The sequence below is a fragment of the Melanotaenia boesemani genome, chromosome 15, assembly GCF_017639745.1.
Source record: "Melanotaenia boesemani isolate fMelBoe1 chromosome 15, fMelBoe1.pri, whole genome shotgun sequence".
NCBI lineage: Eukaryota > Metazoa > Chordata > Actinopteri > Atheriniformes > Melanotaeniidae > Melanotaenia > Melanotaenia boesemani.
The window spans coordinates 32,775,478-32,791,807 of NC_055696.1; the positions used below are offsets into that span (position 1 = coordinate 32,775,478).

Below are 16,330 nucleotides of genomic sequence, written 5' to 3' on the forward strand. Positions count from 1 at the left end.
CTCACCAGCAGCACCGCCAGTTTCCCGTCTCCAAAATGTTCGTAAGCAAGTTTCAGAGTTTACGTACCGGTACGCACATTTTCCCGCCACGTTAGTTTTTATAAATCAGAAACTTTCCGTAGAAAGTCACTTACGCCGCTTTTTGTGCGTAAGCAAGCTTTATAAATGAGCACCCTGCTTATTAAAACTTCAGGGGTCATCAAATGTGAAATGTGGAAACAGTCTATATTTGTCAGTGCTGAACTAATTAATAATAATAACTAAACCACATCCCCCACATGTTTGATAAGCTTGTTACACCTCTGTGTACAGGAGCAGCTCCTACCAATACTGACTGGTTAAAAGAACACATCCTTACATACAAATATCACTATGAACCAGCACAAGAAGTTACAGACTAAACCACCAAAGACACGTGAAAACATTTCAGTTTATGGAGATCAGTATTTTGAAATCACTTTTCATGGCCACCAGATGTCACCGTGGTAACGAGTTCCAAGCGTTCCACAAGATCGATTTTTTTCTGGAATAATTGTTCCAAACGATTTGATCTCCCAAACGTTCCATTTCTGCCATCACTTGTGATGTTACGTCGGACACAAAAGCCCCAAAGCCTGCATCGAGTAAAGGGGGCGTGTCCAAATGAAGCCTGAAGCGAAGTCCGTTTTATTTTCCTGAACATCACGTGACCAAAGACAAACGAGGCCCCGTCTCTCCTGATCCACGCGAGTGTCTCGTGTGATTCGGGCTGATGGAAAAGCTGCGGAAACTGCAAGAAATGCTCTGCGTAAATCCAGGTAACAGTCAGGTGAAACAACACATGCAGCACCGACGAAAGCAAAAGACATCAGCTGTTTGGGAATATTTGATACATTCCAATAAGATAAGATTTAACTTTAAACTGCTGAAATAAAAGATGGATGGATGATGGATGGATAGATACATAGGTAGACAGACAGATAACTTTATTCATATATTTGATTATATTTATAGATTTACAATACAGTTGCATCATTGTGTTTACGTTTCCACCGATATGTAGTTTACATATGGACAGGTAAGCTGCTGGACATCAAATGACCAACAGGTGTCAGTTCTACAAATGAGCTGTTAAATGGAGTAATGAGACTTTTGGAGATGCAGTTGGCCAGAAAGACATTCATGTGGCTTCATTAAACCATCACTACTTATTAGCAATGACCTTTGTGTCTTCCCTCCTTGTTCAAGGTGTCCATGCTCGTCTTTTGGACAACTGTCAGGCCAGCAGTCTTTGCCATGAATGTGTAGCCAACAGAACTAGACTAAGACCATTTAAAGGCCTTTGTAGGTGTTTGGAGTTAATTATCTGATTAGAGTGTGGCACGAGGTGTCTTCAATATTCAACCTTTCCACAGTATTAAAATTTCCTGAGATACTCAGTTTGGGCTTTTCATTAGTTGTCAGTAATAATCAAAATGAAAAGAAATGAACATTTAAATATGTCAGTCTGTGAGGAATGAATGTCTACATTATACAAGTTTCACTTTTTAAATGGAATTACTGAAATAAATCAACTTTTTCATGATATTCTAATTTTAAGACGAGCACCTGTAGAAGCAGCGGGGCAGCAGGCTGCTTTCCTCGGAGACAGTGTTGTGCTAATATTTAGTGTTGTGTAACATCTTAAACTGTGTTTTCACATTTCTGCACCTCAAACCGGAGCTCTGCTTAAATCAGCTTTAACTCTTTCATTTTCACTGAATGAAAAGCTAGTCAGATTCAAGTTAAACTTTGATATTTATTTTTTATATAAAATGTATTTTCCAGGTGAACTGTGGTGAACTAAACTAGATCAGCGGTTAAACTAATGAACTATCTTGTTTCCTTTTCAGAGAGGAGCTGCCCACCTGAGCAGGTGAGGGTTGTGAAGGCTCGTCGTGTTTCTTGTCAGTGTTTTTCACCTGGAATTTATTTACTGCTAAAGGTTAGGATGATGACTGATGTTAGTGTGGAGATGATGGGTAAAGAGTTAACAGGGGAAGTATCCAGGAAGCCAGAATCCAGCACTAGATCCAGGTCTTTCATCCATAAACAGCCAGAGCAGACAAACAGTTTGATCCAGATCCAGATAGGAGTACTCACAGACTGACAGCAAATCCAGGGTCAGAGCTGGGTCATCAGTCCTAGGTTCAGAACGTTCAGATACCAGAAAACTAACTATACCAGTAGGGTCAGAGGCAAAGATCAGGGTTGGGTCCAGAACGGATGAGCAGGCCTGTCGCCATAAGCAACAAGTCAATTAATTGCTCGGTAAGAAAAATGAGCGTGATAAGTTTGCCAGCTGCGATCTTTTTTTCTTTTTTTTTTTTTTTAATTTAACTTTACCATAGGCTGTGTATGACAGCAGGTTTCATATGGAGCATCTCGGCTGAACGCTCTGGTTTCTTGCGGAGTGACCTCTCTCAGCATGTTGCGGCACCGTGGTGAAGCACTAACCTGTACGAGCCGGTACGCCACATTTGTTTTACAGGGCTGCCAACGCTCACGCATCGGCCGTGAGACTCACATTTGAGTGGCTTCTCACGCTAAACCTTCGATTTCTCAGGCTGAAATACACATCAAGAGCGATGCCGGCTAATCGAGAGGTTCGGGAGGATTCCCAGTGGGCCGGTGTCCCGGCGTGTGTGGAAAAGCACAGCGTCACGTCGCAGTGGTTCATCACTGCTCGTAGATCAGTCCGACACGCAGTGATGAGGGAGATATTTCAGCAACGATGCAGTTTCTTTTTTTTTCCTAGTTTTTTTTTAATAAAATGGTACTAACTGGCAGTTTTACCGGGTTTCCCTGTCTGAGCCCCATGTTTAATATTTTTAATATATTTTTTAAGAGCAATTTTGTTTCCAGAACAGAGACTGGAACAGAACAGAGATTTTCTATCATACTTATTGTTTTTGGTTGTGTTTGGTTTTCATTCATTGTCAATATGACTGAGGGTCTGTTCTATTTATTGTTTTGTTTTGTTATTTAAAAGTTCTTCCAGTTCCAGTGTAAAATGTTCTTTAGAAATGAAAGTTTATTGACCTTTGAAAGGGTGTACTTGCGTTATTATGGCATTGTCATTATATTAGATGAAAATGGTCTTAAAATGACAACATTGTCGTTTTGCGCAATATTCTTAAAATTTATCGCACAGTAAAATTTGTTATCATGACAGGCCTACGGATCGGATCAACATTCAAGGTCAGGAAGGTGGGAAAGTTGTAAGCTGTGATCGGGTTTGTAGACAGTTAGGCGACAGACTGGGGTTGCCACACCTGCTTAAGAAGAAAGAGGACAGGTGAAACTGGTTTGGTTAATTAGTATCTCTACACAACAGCACCTAGGTCCACCTGGACTCCCAGCAGTCCGACTACCACTTGTTTTGTTCTCGCCCTCAGATGTAAGTCGCTTTGGAGAAAAGTGTCTGCCAAATGACTATAGAATAGAATAGAATAGAATAGAATAGAAGAAGTGACAGGAAATATGATCAAATAAGGCAAAGGCCAGGGTCCCAGGCTGGAAGCTGTGACAGCAGGTGATGACACTGCTTGTGTCTCAATACTTCATTGATACTTTCATCTCTTCATCAGGACTCAGCTGAAGCATCAGAAGCTAGAAACAACTCAGAGCCTATTTCCAGTTCATCCGTTAGCCAGGTAAGTATCATCTTCATTAATATTAATCATATATTGATAAGTTCTTCATGAGAAAGTAGTCAAGTCAGAAGGAAAAAAACAGCTCAGGGAGACGTCAGCTGCACACAGGCTGTTACTCTCAGGCAGGCTTGTTGATCTTTGTCGCTGAAGCTCCTTTCATTCCCATATTTTCAGAGGTTGTGTGCTCAAATGGAGTGATGCTGTACTTTTTTACCTTTTTATTTATAGATGCATTGTAGGAGCCATTATTTCTCTTTATTGTTTGGTCCGGGTTTATTGTGGTGGTGGTGTTTGTTTATGTTTGGGATGGCACAGGTGACCTATATTCCCCTCCACCATTGGTGGTGGTGTTGAGGGGAAGTGCATATAGGCACAGAGGTGACAGTGCGCAGGGTGCTTGGGTAACGGGAGGTTGCACGGTTTTAAAAGCTTCTAAACACTTTATTGTCTTGACGTTTCTTACCGTTTTTCCACCGTCTTTCGCTGTACCTCCATCCGTTTCATAACCACAGGGTCGTCTATCCATCCTGTTGCTGTATACCGCCATCCTGGACTTCAAGTTGTTTTTCATTCATTCAATGAATGGGAACACACCCAAACACACCCTTTCAGTTTGGACATTGGTTTAATGAAGCGTGTTATCACCAGGATCCCCTGCATCCAGAGCAACTAAAAAGGATAGGACCAGATAGTCGCTACATGCATTAAACAAGACAAATGAATGAAAGGGGAGAAAAATGAAAGACCCTACTATTGTAAAATATAAACCTGCTTTTCAGTAAACATTTTAGAAACTTCAAACAGCCAAATTTTCAAGGAACTAGTTTCTCTGTTTTAAGAACAAAACTTTGACCCCTGTTTTCCTTGAGTTAGGTGGTGTGAACTAGGTTTATACGCGGTCATGGAGTCTTTACCACACCCCAGGTTTGACCATAGTTTGGCTTTACGTTAAGTCTTGCATACAAGTTAACCACCATCTTTTAAAGGTTTGACACATAAAGCGCAGGCCACACATATTGGACTACTAAGGCCAGCTTTAGACCGGGAGCATGGCATGTCTGTTGCATGTTTCTTTGCAAAAAAAAACATGCACACACACAATTCTGGTAAGTAGGTTGTACCATGCTCACAGGACATGCAAATAAACCAGGGAGGCTGAGGTGGAGTGGGATCCTCTTGTAGCCGAACACCCTCCACTCCCCCTTCTTGAAGAGCGAGATTACCGCCCCAGTCTTCCAGTCTAACACTATCCCCGATGTCCATACAAAGTCACAGAGGCATTTCAACCAGTACAGTCCCCACAGCATCCAGAGCCTTAAGGGACTCTGGACAGATGTTATCTACTGTCATCTACTCGTCCACCGAAGAGCTGTCTAACCATTTTGGTAGCCTCAGCCCTAGAAATAGGACAGCCAACCCCTGAGTCTACAGACTGTGCTTCCTTACTGGAAGGTGTTTTGTTGGGATTGAGGAGGTCTCTTGAAGTATTCCCTCCACCAACCCACGTCTTGAGTTGAGGTAGGTTCTGTACACTGTTGATGGTGCGCAGCTTCCTCCTCTGGAGCCATGGGATGGTGGACCACGCCATCGAACCCACCCAGAAGTCTTTTTCCATGGCCTCACCGAAGTCCTCCCACATCAGTTTTTATCTCAATGACTGGAGAAGCTGCTCTCCGATTGGCTTGTCGGTACCTATCAGCTGCCTCCAGCATTCCTCCAACCAAAAATGACTCCTCCTTCAGCTTGACGGCATCCCTCACTGTAGGTGTCACATCCCCTGGTGGTAATCCACTGGAGGTGTAGGGGATTACCACCATGACAGGCACTAAGCGCCTTACGGCCACAAACCTAATTCAAGGTGTTCCTCCCAATCACGCCCCTCAAGTCCTCACTGACATTAACCATTTGAGCCTTGGAGCCCTCTTCAGCACCACCTTCTAGGAGACCTAAAAGGGTGGGTACTCTAAACTGTCATTTAGCACATAGGAACAAACTGTCAGGACCCGTCCTCTGTGCGTCTCATCGGGAGAAACTCCAGAGTGGAGCAGAATACAACCCTTCTTGAGGAAACTGGTTCCAGAGTCCTAGCTGTGTGTTGGTGTGTCCGACTATCTATCTGGAACCTCCCAACTTTGTGTACCAGCTCAGGCTTTTCCCTGCCAGAGAGATGATGTTCAGCATCCTTATAACCAGCCTCTGTGACTGAGAATCAATCTGCCAAAGTTTCTGCCTTTGGCCACCTCCCAGTTTCCAGTGCATCCGACCTCAAATTTCCTTCCCACAGGTGGTGAGCCCACATGGAGGTGCCAACCTTTTCAGGCTTGGCTTGCCCACAGTTAATCACCAAGCATTCACCTGCAAGCTTCCCTCCCATACCTTACTCCAGTATTGTGCACCTGTTTATCTCTTCCAGGCAAGGTGTCTGTCCATCAATGCCTTTGAGTCAGTCTTAGTCTGACCCCTCACCTGAGACCACTTTGCCGCGGGAGACCCCGCCAGGGGTTAATGCCCCAGACAATACAGTCCTCAGGTTCATGGAGGCGTTCAAACACCTCCACCATGTTAAGGTGGGGATTAACAGAGGGGTTATCTATTAATATGGGTGCCAAAAATGAACACCATGACATTTTGGACATTCTATGCTCCTGGTGTGAAGCTGTTTTTTACGCACCCCCCAAAACAAATCTGAAAAATCTGATATTTTGGAGTGCCCCGGAAACGAGAGCGCCACCTATTTTTCAGCTGCACTACTGCACCTCATTAATCTTTATGAAATTTATTACAGATATTCTACATGCTCAGGCGAATAGGAAAGCCTCTTGAAACAATACCCTAAACCCAACAGTACGTCGGCCATTTTGTGTCAAAGTTGCACTTTTGCCGTTTTACTGACCTTGCATTTGAATGAACTCCTCATAGAGATTTCATTGTACTGCCACCAAAATTGATCAGGATGTTCAGAAGGCATGTGTCTTTAAAAGTTATCAATAGTTTTCTAATAGGAGAAAGGGCGTGGGGGGGCGGGGCCTCAAAGTTTGATGTCTTGCCATTAAAAACTAAATTGATATAATACCCACATAAAACAATATATCTGAACCAAAATGGTCATGTATGATGCCAGTCCCAGCCTGAACACATCTACATGTCAATAATTGGATTATGAATTGGCCACGCCCCCTAGCTACAGGAATTGAACTTTAAATTAAAGGATGAATTCAAAGTCTAGCTTCTCACAATGTCGTTTGCTCTGTTCTACCACAGGCGTCAACACAAACATTTGTGGAGGCTGCAGAGAGGGTAAATATTACTAGCATGCACCTGACGTGCACATGCTCACGCTCACGTTTATTGACTATGGACACTTCGTAGATAAAATGAATTCCCCAACCCTAAATCCCAACTTTAAACCTAATATCCTAACTCAAGAACCTGTTGCACCCATTGTGACAAAGTTCCCTACAAGCTGGTCTGCAGTCGGCCTGTCCCCGCCCTGCAGGAGAAAGAAGTGTTCAGTTCAACACAGCTTTATTTGTGCGGTGCTAATTCACAACAAAATCAAATAAGTGGAGGAAGGCAGTTCTAGAAACCTGTTTTATGTGAGCCAAAGGACAAATCCTGGTCCAGAAAAAGTCCAAGGCTCCTCACTGTAGTCCTGGAAGCCAAGGTAGTACCATCCAGAGTATTTCCATAGCTAGACAGTCTTACTAAGGTTTTCAGGTCCGAAGACAACATCAGTCTGTCTGAATTTAGAAGGAGAAAATTCAGTCATCCAGGTCTTTGTCTTTAAGACACACAGGCATCTTCAATCTGCATAGAAAATGAAATGTATGGCATGCTGTCAAATATTAGGGAAAATAGACCCACCTCTGCACTAGTAAATATGTTTCTGACATTACTGAGAGCTGACCTTTAATAAATGTTTATTTTCCAGGAGGGAGGCACCCGTGGTGGATGGGTAAGCCTTTCTGGTTTGTCTTTCCAAAGGTTGAACATGCTTGTATGTGTTTTATGTTGATGGGGATATTTTGTCTTTATATGCAGAGGAAAACCATCATGGGTCTGATATCCAGTGGAAACATTGAGGAAAATGAAGCTGTTGTTGGCAAAGTTGTTCAGATGAGCAAATTGCTCTCATATAAGACCAGAGATGGGAAGGAAAGGATGTACTTTAACCTGTCCATCGCTGATGAGACGGGCTGCATCAGAGTGATGGTGTATGGAGAAAAGCACCACTCCCAGATCAAGATCGACAGCTCCTATTTGTTCCGGAAGCTCAAAATAGAGGAAAAGGTTTTAAAGGTTTTCTTTCAGAGCAAAGTGTTGGACACGAAAGCAGTCGAAGTGCCTGAGGAGGTTGAAATGGAGGCTAAGACTCTGCTGCATGAAGAGGTCCCGGTTTGCTCCATCGCAGAAGTAAAAAAGTCTTCTGAGAATGCTTCAGTGAGCATCCAGGGAGTCGTGACCGAGGTGAGGCTGAAGGAAAGAAAATAACTTTAGTCTGTGTTTTGGTTCCTTCCCCATTTTCCCCACCTAAATACACAGCAGCCTCTCGTACTGGTAGTTTTGTTGAACCCGATTAGTGTTTATTTTACTCTGATCTTCTCCAGCTACCGCTCAAACACGTCTGATGGAGTCTGCTCTAGTTCTGGCCGGATTTATCCACCAGCACGTTCTCAATCTGATGCTTCACCACAAACGGATGCTGCTCTTTCTGCATTTCTTTCTGGATTTCTTTGTTTTTTATAACCTCTGAGCCACAGCTGAACTTCTGGGTGGACTTGATCCCAGTTCGTTCAGACAGACTGGGGCTCAGCGGTAAAGTCTGTTCAGGGGTGCTGGAGAGGAGGGTCCGTCGGATAGTTGAACCTCGGATTGAGGAGGAGCAGTGTGGTTTTTGTCCCGGTCGTGGAACAGTGGACCAGCTCTACACTCTCTACACTCTCTTCAGGGTCTTTGAGGGGGCATGGGAGTTTGCTTGACCAATCTACATGTGCTTTGTGGACTTGGAGAAGGCATTCGACCGTGTCCCCCGGGGACTCTTGTGGGGGGGTACTCCGGGAGTATGGAGTGCCGGACCCCCATGTACAACCGATACCAGAGCTTGGTCCGCATTGCTGGCAGTAAATCAGAATCCTTTCCAGTGCGGGTTGGACTCTGCCAAGGCTGCCCTTTGTCACTGATTCTATTCATAACCTTCATGGACAGAATTTCTAGGTGCAGCCGATGTGTTGAGGGGATCCGGTTTGGTGCCCTCAGGGTTGGGTCTTTGCTCTTTGCGGATGATGTGGTTCTATTGGCTTCATTGGGCCGTGATCTTCACCTCTCACTGGAGCGATTCGCAGCCGAGTGTGAAGCAGCTGGGATGAGAATCAGCACCTCCAAGTCTGAGCCCGGAAAAGGGTGGAGTGCTCTCTCTGGGTCTGCGATAGGGTCCTGCCCCAAGTGGAGGAGTTCACGTATCTCGGGGTCTTGTTCACGAGTGAGGGAAGGATGGAGCAGTAGATCGACAGGCGGATCGGTGCAGTGTCTGCAGTGATACAGACTCTGCATCAGTCTGTCGTGGTGAAGAAGGAGCTAAGCCAAAAGGCAAAGCTCTCGATTTACCGGTCGATCTACGTTCCTACCATCACCTATGGTCACGAGCTGTGGGTGGTGACCGAAAGAACAAGATCACGAATACAAGCGGCCGAAATGAGTTTCCTCCGCAGGGTGTCCGGGCTCTCCCTTAAAGATAGGGTGAGAAGCTTGGTGATCCGGGAGGGACTCATAGTAGAGTAGCTGCTCCTCCACATCGCGAGGGGCCAGATGAGGTGGCTCGGGCATCTGGTCAGGATGCCTCCAGGTGAGATGTTCCGGGCACGTCCCACCGGAAAGAGGCCCCGAGGAAGACCTAAGACACGCTGGACGGACTACATCTCTTGGCTGGCCTGGGAATGCCTCGGGATCCGTCCGGATGAGCTGGTGAATGTGGCAGGGGAGAGGGAAGTCTGGGTTTCCCTACTTAGGCAGCTGCCCCCGCGACCCGACTCTGGATAAGAGGCAGAAAGTAGATGGATGGGTTTAGGAAACAAAAACAGAAAAACGTTTCCAAGACAAAAACCCAACACTAAAAGTAAAAGAGACAAATGCTTACAAATTGTTTTATAATCTATATTTACAGTAAAAACAATATTATACCAAAGCAAATATGGAATATGTCCACATATCAATTTAATTATGAACATGTACAAATACTTTCTAAAGCCAGTGCACTGGTATATGAATATGAATTTGATTTCCTTTGTATTTCTGTTACATCAAAGGTCACACTTCATTCATCACACATCACTTCTGCTGGTGTGAGTGTTACCACAACATCACCACAAAGCTTTGGTCCCTTTATAAACGAGTTTCTGAGAAGTTCCGGAGACTCAGTATGTTGAGTTCTGGTAAAGGATGAGCTCGGACTGGTGACAGGTCGCCATGGAGATCTAATCCTTCACACATGCTGAGGCCCGTTTGTCAGATGTGACAAGCATCAGTATGCTGAAAAATAAAGACTAAAACAACGTGGGCATTTGTCTGCACACCAGAAAAACAAGTGGTTTGTTTTCTGATGGTACAAGATGCTAAACTGGGACTTTATTTATTGTTTAGTGTCACATTTATTTAAAATACTTCCAAAATGGGGAAAGCATCAGTAACTATTGTTTAATGTGTCTAATTTTTTAGAGAATATGTTTAGCTATCTCATGTTTATTTTGTGTTGGATAAAATAATTTTATTTCATAACTTTACATTGTTTAGGAATTTTGTAAATCATTACATCTGATCAGCAAACATGATACATTTAGTTAATAGTGAAGCTAATTAAATGAGTGGGTTTTTGTCTGTTTCAGATTAATCCAGTCATCAGGAAGAATAAGACCAGACGGCAAATATTCGATCTAAAAGATGAAACTGGTTCCATCAGCATCTGCATGTGGGGCAAAGAAACCCTGCAGTGCAGCAGAATGTCAACCGGAGACACAGTGAAGGTGACCGGCCTGAAAATCCACTGCTACTACGGCCAAAAGTCCCTGAAGTCAACTGGATACACCACACTTCAACAGGTAGATGCTGCGCACTCCTCAGCTGGTTGTCATTTATTGTTATTTGCACGTATATACATAAAACTGTAAAAAGAAAAAAAAAAAGTAGTAAAAGAACCGTGTTAAAATTTAACATGTTCATACGTCTGGACTATAGCTGTGTTAAAAATGATTAAATAGATTAAACTTTAATTAATCCATATCGTCACATGTTTGTTTTTTATATGTTTCGCTTTCCGGTGACAACAGTGTCGCGTGACTTACCGATGCTCGGCGAGATCTCAACTTACTCAGTTCGGGCCTATGAGGCCTGCAATCCAGCAGGTTTTCCATGTTTCCCTGCTTCAACACACCTGAATCAAATTAAATGGATCTAACAGTTCTTCACAATGCATCATTAATTTAAGTGAGCGATACAGGGATAACCTGCTGGATTGAGGGCCTCGTAGGAACTAATTGAGCAGCCCTGATCCGGGCCAACAGAAGTAGATCATCACTGAGGTGGCATTTCTGTTCATGTCAGAGCAGAACAGATGAGAATCGTACTATTTCCTTAAAGGTCCCATATTATACATTATTTCAACAAGTGTGGGTGTCAGAGGGTCAGCAACATTGCATTCAAAGTTTATTACCCCAAATTCAGCCTTGGTCCTTAATTTCAGCCGTTCCAGAAGTGGCTCCATTGAGCTTTATGGAGAACGGGCTGTTTCTGTGTCTGAACCTTTAAATGTTCATGAGTGGTGCCTGGCCACGCCCCTCTCTGGGAGAGTGCTCTTAGAGGGCAGGCTCAGCTAGCCGGGGGGGGTCAATGGCAGTAACCACTATTAGCCTACTATATGGGCCTCTGTTATGTCCCGATTCAGGGGTATGACTGGGCGCAACACAAAGGTACGTTGTCGACAGATGTATACGTAAAACACAGCACGTTTTATTGTCGGAAGCATAAATAAAGAATAATACAAACATAAACAAGTGTTGGGGTTAGTGAAACTGCTGAAAGAAATACAAAAGGTTAAATCTAAAATCATACACAAAACCCACCGAATAAACCATACAAAGATTATACAAACAAAAGAGTGCACATAACTCGGCGTGTTAGCTAACCTACAAAAGGTGCAGCAGTCCCAATAAGCTATATGACCACAGTCACAAACGAATAGCCTATGCTAGCCCAACACATGTGACGAAGGTTTGAACACAAAGGTTAACGAAATGGCAGAACACATACTAATATGAAGCACAACTGTGCAATACAAAGGTAAAGCCAAAACTAACAAGCTTCTCACATTAGGAGCTAATGCTAAGTTCGTAGCCTCTCACATCAGGAGCTACTGCTAAGACCGTAGCCTCTCACATCAGCAGCTAACGCTAAGTTCGTAGCCTCTTACATCAGCAGCAAACGCTAAGTTCGTAGCCTCTCACATCAGCAGCTAACGCTAAGTTCTTAGCCTCTCACATTAGGAGCTAATGCTAAGTTCGTAGCCACTCACATCAGGAGCTACTGCTAAGACCGTAGCCTCTCACATCAGCAGCTAACGCTAAGTTCGTAGCCTCTTATATCAGGAGCTAACGCTAAGTTCGTAGCCTCTTACATCAGCAGCTAACGTTAAATTAGTAGCCTCTGACATCAGCAGCAAAAGCTAAGTTCGTAGCCTCTCACATGAGCAGCTAACGCTAAGACCGTAGCCTCTCACATCAGCAGCTAACGCTAAGTTCATAGCCTCTTACGTCAGCAGCTAATGCTAAGACCGTAGCCTCTCACATCAGCAGCAAACGCTAAGTTCGTAGCCTCTTACATCAGGAGCTAACGCTAAGTTCGTAGCCTCTTACATCAGCAGCTAACGTTAAATTAGTAGCCTCTCGCATCTGCAGCAAACACCAAGTCCGTAGCCTCTCACATCAGCAGCTAACGCTAAGACCGTAGCCTCTCACGTAAGCAGCTAACGCTAAGACCGTAGCCTCTCACATCAGCAGCTAACGCTAAGTTCGTAGCCTCTCACATTAGGAGCTAACGCTAAGTTCGTAGCCTCTCACATCAGGAGCTAACGTTAAATTAGTAGCCTCTCACATCAGCAGCAAACGCTTAGTCTGTAGCCTCTCACATCAGCAGCTAACGCTAAGTTTGTAGCCTCTTACATAAGGAGCTAACGCTAAGTTCGTAGCCTCTCACATCAGGAGCAAACGCTAAGACCGTAGCCTCTCACATCAGCAGCTAACGCTAACTTTCTGAGCTTCTCACATCAGGAGCTACTGCTAAGACCATAGCCCCTCATTGTAGCAGCTAACGCAAAGTTCATAGCCTCTTACATCAGCAGCAAACGCTAAATTCGTAGCCTCTCACATCAGCAGCTGACGCTAAGTTCGTAGCCTCTTATATCAGGAGCTAACGCTAAGTTTGTAGCCTCTCACATTAGGAGCTAACGCTAAGTTCGTAGCCTCTCACATCAGGAGCTACTGCTAAGTTTGTAGCCTCTCACATCAGGAGCTACTGCTAAGACCGTAGCCTCTCACATCAGCAGCTAATGCTAAGTTCGTAGCCTCTCACATTAGGAGCTAACGCTAAGACCGTAGCCTCTCACATCAGCAGCTAACGCTAAGTTCGTAGTCTCTCACATTAGGAGCTAATGCTAAGTTCGTAGCTTCTCACATCAGGAGCTACTGCTAAGACCGTAGCCTTTCACATCAGGAGCTACTGCTAAGACCGTAGCCTCTCACATCAGCAGCTAACGCTAAGTTTGTAGCCTCTTACATCAGGAGCTAACGCTAAGTTCGTAGCCTCTCACATTAGGAGCTAACACTAAGTTCGTAGCTTCTCACATCAGGAGCTACTGCTAAGACCGTAGCCTCTCACATCAGCAGCTAACGCTGAGTTTGTAGCCTCTTACATCAGGAGCTAACGCTAAGTTTGTAGCCTCTTACATAAGGAGCTGACGCTAAGTTCGTAGCCTCTCACATCAGGAGCAAACGCTAAGACCGTAGCCTCTCACATCAGCAGCTAACGCTAAGTTTCTGAGCTTCTCACATCAGGAGCTACTGCTAAGACCATAGCCCCTCATTGCAGCAGCTAACGCAAAGTTCATAGCCTCTTACATCAGCAGCAAACGCTAAGTTTGTAGCCTCTCACATTAGGAGCTACTGCTAAGACCGTAGCCTCTCACATCAGCAGCTAACGCTAAGTTCGTAGCCTCTCACATTAGGAGCTAACGCTAAGTTCGTAGCCACTCACATCAGGAGCAAACGCTAAGACCGTAGCCTCTTACGTCAGCAGCTAATGCTAAGACCGTAGCCTCTCACATCAGCAGCAAACGCTAAGTTCGTAGCCTCTTACATCAGGAGCTAATGCTAAGTTCGTAGCCTCTTAGATCAGCAGCTAACGTTAAATTAGTAGCCTCTCGCATCAGCAGCAAACACCAAGTCCGTAGCCTCTCACATCAGCAGCTAACGCTAAGACCGTAGCCTCTCACGTAAGCAGCTAACGCTAAGACCGTAGCCTCTCACATCAGCAGCTAACGCTAAGTTCGTAGCCTCTCACATTAGGAGCTAACGCTAAGTTCGTAGCCTCTCACATCAGCAGCTAACGTTAAATTAGTAGCCTCTCACATCAGCAGCAAACGCTTAGTCTGTAGCCTCTCACATCAGCAGCTAACGCTAAGTTTGTAGCCTCTTACATAAGGAGCTAACGCTAAGTTCGTAGCCTCTCACATCAGGAGCAAACGCTAAGACCGTAGCCTCTCACATCAGCAGCTAACGCTAACTTTCTGAGCTTCTCACATCAGGAGCTACTGCTAAGACCATAGCCCCTCATTGCAGCAGCTAACGCAAAGTTCATAGCCTTTTACATCAGCAGCAAACGCTAAGTTCGTAGCCTCTCACATCAGCAGCTGACGCTAAGTTCGTAGCCTCTCACATCAGCAGCTAACGTTAAGTTTGTAGCCTCTCACATTAGGAGCTAACGCTAAGTTCGTAGCCTCTTACATAAGGAGCTGACGCTAAGTTCGTAGCCTCTCACATCAGGAGCAAACGCTAAGACCGTAGCCTCTCACATCAGCAGCTAACGCTAAGTTTCTGAGCTTCTCACATCAGGAGCTACTGCTAAGACCATAGCCCCTCATTGCAGCAGCTAACGCAAAGTTCATAGCCTCTTACATCAGCAGCAAACGCTAAGTTTGTAGCCTCTCACATTAGGAGCTACTGCTAAGACCGTAGCCTCTCACATCAGCAGCTAACGCTAAGTTCGTAGCCTCTCACATTAGGAGCTAACGCTAAGTTCGTAGCCACTCACATCAGGAGCAAACGCTAAGACCGTAGCCTCTCACATCAGCAGCTAATGCTAAGACCGTAGCCTCTCACATCAGCAGCAAACGCTAAGTTCGTAGCCTCTTACATCAGGAGCTAATGCTAAGTTCGTAGCCTCTTAGATCAGCAGCTAACGTTAAATTAGTAGCCTCTCGCATCAGCAGCAAACAGCAAGTCCGTAGCCTCTCACATCAGCAGCTAACGCTAAGACCGTAGCCTCTCACGTAAGCAGCTAACGCTAAGACCGTAGCCTCTCACATCAGCAGCTAACGCTAAGTTCGTAGCCTCTCACATTAGGAGCTAACGCTAAGTTCGTAGCCTCTCACATCAGCAGCTAACGTTAAATTAGTAGCCTCTCACATCAGCAGCAAACGCTTAGTCTGTAGCCTCTCACATCAGCAGCTAACGCTAAGTTTGTAGCCTCTTACATAAGGAGCTAACGCTAAGTTCGTAGCCTCTCACATCAGGAGCAAACGCTAAGACCGTAGCCTCTCACATCAGCAGCTAACGCTAACTTTCTGAGCTTCTCACATCAGGAGCTACTGCTAAGACCATAGCCCCTCATTGCAGCAGCTAACGCAAAGTTCATAGCCTTTTACATCAGCAGCAAACGCTAAGTTCGTAGCCTCTCACATCAGCAGCTGACGCTAAGTTCGTAGCCTCTCACATCAGCAGCTAACGTTAAGTTTGTAGCCTCTCACATTAGGAGCTAACGCTAAGTTCGTAGCTTCTCACATCAGGAGCTACTGCTAAGACCGTAGCCTCTCACATCAGCAGCTAACGCTAAGTTCGTAGCCTCTCACATTAGGAGCTAACGCTAAGACCGTAGCCTCTCACATCAGCAGCTAACGCTAAGTTCGTAGTCTCTCACATTAGGAGCTAATGCTAAGTTCGTAGCTTCTCACATCAGGAGCTACTGCTAAGACCGTAGCCTTTCACATCAGCAGCTAACGCTAAGTTCGTAGCCTCTTATATCAGGAGCTAACACTAAGTTTGTAGCCTCTCACATTAGGAGCTAACGCTAAGTTCGTAGCATCTCACATCAGGAGCTACTGCTCAGTTTGTAGCCTCTCACATCAGGAGCTACTGCTAAGACCGTAGCCTCTCACATCAGCAGCTAACGCTAAGTTTGTAGCCTCTTACATGAGGAGCTAACGCTAAGTTCGTAGCCTCTCACATTAGCAGCTAACACTAAGTTCGTAGCTTCTCACATCAGGAGCTACTGCTAAGACCGTAGCCTCTCACATCAGCAGCTAACGCTGAGTTCGTAGCCTCTTACATCAGGAGCTA

General features: G+C 44.9%; 1 protein-coding gene across 1 annotated transcript in view; it reads left to right on the plus strand.

Moving 5' to 3' along the window:
• LOC121654065 overlaps positions 1-16,330 on the plus strand; it is a 46,312-nt gene that overhangs the window by 23,621 nt on the left and 6,361 nt on the right. The window contains exons 4-9 of the mRNA XM_042007926.1: positions 1,872-1,894; positions 3,609-3,674; positions 6,936-6,971; positions 7,606-7,629; positions 7,716-8,141; positions 10,553-10,765. Coding sequence (XP_041863860.1) covers positions 1,872-1,894; positions 3,609-3,674; positions 6,936-6,971; positions 7,606-7,629; positions 7,716-8,141; positions 10,553-10,765 — 788 coding nt within the window. The remainder of the gene's footprint in view (positions 1-1,871; positions 1,895-3,608; positions 3,675-6,935; positions 6,972-7,605; positions 7,630-7,715; positions 8,142-10,552; positions 10,766-16,330) is intronic.